Genomic DNA, 3,909 nt, shown 5'->3' with positions numbered 1-3,909 from the left:
GGGCAAACATAAATCTTGGGACACGAAACTACCCTCAATCCTATTTTCGATACGGAACAGGTGTAACGAACAGACATGCTACCCACCCGCGGTCCTTGTCCTCGGCAGAGAGTGCAAGAGACCCGGAGACTGGGCGCTGTCTAAAGCGGCGCCGGTACACATCAAAAAAATACAGGAAGAGAGGGTAGAGCGGGAGAAACGTATTTTAGGCAAAAAGGTAGTGGTAAAACCAAGCACGAACACCGGCACACCGGTGAAGTTCGGCAAGGGCGACGTAGTCTACTACAAAGCACACCACTTATCTAAGGCACACAAAGATTTTCACGCCGGTTTCGCACCAAAGTGGTGGGGACCGGTAAGACTGGCGAAACAGGTCGGGAAAGGAGTCTTCCAAACCGACCAACAACCACCGCGGAAAATACATGTGTCATGCTTAAAACGGGCACCGATAGGCCAACATTAAATAAACAATTGTCTGTAATAATAATCATTTACAGACAACATGACCGGCCAACAGCAGGAGAAGTGGCAGCAGGTGGCCGAGTTAATCCAACGGCTGGGGCTGGTATCCGGTGGCCAGGATGAGCCGCGAACAGCCGCCCAGGTCGCGAGGATGACTACCCGCCAACTCCTGCAGGATCCAGTGCGGGCGGCCATCTACAACCGGGGCTGGGCGGACCGTACGATGGACATCCAGCGGAGGTTGCGGCCACACCGACCACCATCAACATCAACACCCGGCAGCCGCACACCGTCCCTGACAAGGCCACCACCCCCAGCAACGACACCTGCCCCCGTAACACCTGCGGAGCCGGCACCGGTACCCAGGCAAACGGGGGTACTCCCCGGCCCAACGGGAAAGGTGAGGACGGAGGCGCAGCAGGCACGGAACCGCCGGAAATTCCAGCAGCTAAAGGAAAAGAGGAAAGCCAGGGAAAGCGAGGCAAGCCAACAACGTCGGCTTGCCAAGCAACCCGCGCCAACCTCAGACCCGGAAGCAGCCGGCACGCCTCCGGCCAACCCAACACCGATGGAGGTGGACAAACCGGCATCCAAGGACGGCAAGTCCGAGGAGCCGGGACAGCCCACCAGCCAGGAGTCACCAGACCAATCAGAGGCCACGGTGGACATAACCGAGGCAGATTGGCTGGTGGCGTTCGAGGGGATGCCGGAGTTAGACGACACACACTCGTTCTACACTCCGGTAGGGTCCCCAAAACACCCCCAGTAACACACACGGGCGCGGGCAAGTCTACCTCAAGCGAAAGCCAGAGGTAGTACAAGCCACCCCCTCCCCTAATAGCACACAGACACCGGTACAAGTGTACCCCGTGTGACGGTTTGGCGGGGGAGTATGACGCGGTACGCAGCGGCCACCAGTACAAAGTACAGGTACCGCAGCGACCAGTCTACACTTTTCGTCAACCGCCACTACGGGCTACAGCGCGACAACGCCAACTCCCCCACCACGCCACAAAGGCACAAGGTGGGACGGGAAGGCGAGTCGCGTAGAACGAGTACCGGCCGTCGTAGACCTACGACTAGCAACGTAACCCACGTCGTGAGCACAGCCACACGACCACAAGGAGAGAGATCTATATTTTCATATAGCCCGCCGTCATTTTGTGTCCTTTTTTTTTATATCTTTCTTTGCTACATATATTTATATATATATCTACGTACACCCGGTACGGGGAAAAATAAACCCAACCATCGACACCCGAAATTGTGTTTGTTTTTTTTACGCTCGAGTGTGCCACCCAACATACCACACCAACGACCGGCTCTCCGCGGACCACCTACCACAACCGTCGTAGCCGCGTCACAGTTGCAAATACATTTTTCAACTATAGATAAACTAGTTGATCAGAAAACTAGAATTTAGAACTCAATTATTAAGCTTATATTAACATTTTTGATTGTTGGGGTACATCGTTTCAAATTAAAAAAAAACATAATATGTTGATGAATAAGACTTCAGACAAATGCAAATACATTTATCCACTATACATAAACTAGATGATCAGCGAACTAGACTTTAAAACTCAATTATTAAGCTTATATTAACATTTTTCATAATTGGGGTACATCATTTCAAATTAAAAAAAAAACATAATATGTTGATGAATAAGACTTCAGACAGTGGGAGATACATTTTTCAACTATAGATAAACAAGTTGATCTGAAAACTAGAATTTAGAACTCAATAATTACGTTTATATTTACATTTTCTATTATTGGTGTAAATCATTTCAAATAAAAAAAAAACATAAGTTGTTGTTGAATAAGACTTCAGACAAATGCAAATACATTTATCCACTATACATAAACTAGATGATCAGCGAACTAGACTTTAAAACTCAATTATTAAGCTTATATTAACATTTTTGATTATTGGGGTACATCATTTCAAATTAAAAAAAAACATAATATGTTGATGAATAAGACTTCAGACTGTTGCAGATACATGTTTCAACTATAGATAAACTAGTTGATCTGAAAACTAGAAGTTAGAACTCAATAATTACGTTTATATTAACATTTTTTATTATTGGTGTAAATCATTTCAAATAAAAAAATAACATAAATTGTTGTTGAATAGGACTTTAAAGAATTGCAAATATTTTTATCCACTATACATAAACTAGATGATCTGCGAACTAGAATTTAAAACTCAATTATTAAGCTTATATTAACATTTTTCATTTTTGGGTTACATCATTTTAAATTAAAAAAAAAAAAAACATAATATGTTGATGAATAAGACTTCAGACTGTTGCAGATACATGTTTCAACTATAGATAAACTAGTTGATCTGAAAACTAGAATTTAGAACTCAATAATTACGTTTATATTTACATTTTTGATTATGGGTGTAAATCATTTCAAATAAAAAAAAAACATAAGTTGTTGATGAATAAGACTTCAGTCAAATGCAAATACATTTATCCACTATACATAAACTAGATGATCAGCGAACTAGACTTTAAAACTCAATTATTAAGCTTATATTAACATTTTTCATAATTGGGGTACATCATTTCAAATTAAAAAAAAACATAATATGTTGATGAATAAGATTTCAGACAGTTGCAGATACATTTTTCAACTATAGATAAACTAGTTGATCAGAAAACTAGAATTAGGAACTGAATTTTTAAGCTTCTAATAACATTTTTGTATATTGGGGTACATCATTTCAAATTAAAAAAAAAAATAATATGTTGATGAATAAGACTTCAGACTGTTGCAGATACATGTTTCAACTATAGATAAACTAGTTGATCTGAAAACTAGAATTTAGAACTCAATTATTACGTTTATATTTACATTTTTTATTATTGTGGTAAATCTTTTCAAATAAAAAAAACATAATTTGTTGTTGAATAAGACTTCAGACAAATGCAAATACATTTATCCACTATACATAAACTAGATGATCAGCGAACTAGACTTTAAAACTCAATTATTAAGCTTATATTAACATTTTTCATTATTGGGGTACATCATTTCAAATTAAAAAAAAACATAATATGTTGATGAATAAGACTTCAGACAGTTGCAGATACATTTTTCAACTATAGATAAACTAGTTGATCAAAAAACTAGAATTTAGAACTCAATTATTAAGCTTATATTAACATTTTTGATTATTGGGGTACATAATTTCAAATTAAAAAAAAACATAATATGTTGATGAATAAGACTTCAAAGAATTGCAAATATATTTATCCACTATACATAAACTAGATGATCAGCGAACTTGACTTTAAAACTCAATTATTAAGCTTATATAACATTTTTCATTATTGGGGTACATCATTTCAAATTAAAAAAAAATATAATATGTTGATGAATAAGATTTCAGACAGTTGCAGATACATTTTTCAACTATAGATAAACTAGTTG

At 39.2% G+C, this 3,909-nt stretch overlaps 1 protein-coding gene across 1 annotated transcript; it reads left to right on the top strand.

The window, feature by feature from the left end:
• The first annotated feature begins 482 nt into the window (after nucleotides 1-482).
• Nucleotides 483-1,770, top strand: LOC132934998 (proteoglycan 4-like). Its single transcript, XM_061001431.1, has one exon. The coding sequence runs from the start codon at nucleotides 503-505 to the stop codon at nucleotides 1,229-1,231; it is 729 nt and encodes a 242-aa protein (XP_060857414.1). The 5' UTR covers nucleotides 483-502; the 3' UTR covers nucleotides 1,232-1,770.
• Nucleotides 1,771-3,909: the final 2,139 nt, after the last annotated feature.

Source organism: Metopolophium dirhodum, chromosome 1 (assembly GCF_019925205.1).
Source record: "Metopolophium dirhodum isolate CAU chromosome 1, ASM1992520v1, whole genome shotgun sequence".
Classification (NCBI taxonomy): domain Eukaryota; kingdom Metazoa; phylum Arthropoda; class Insecta; order Hemiptera; family Aphididae; genus Metopolophium; species Metopolophium dirhodum.
The sequence above is the reverse complement of the archived record's forward strand: the minus strand, read 5'-3'. Positions and strand labels throughout refer to the sequence as shown.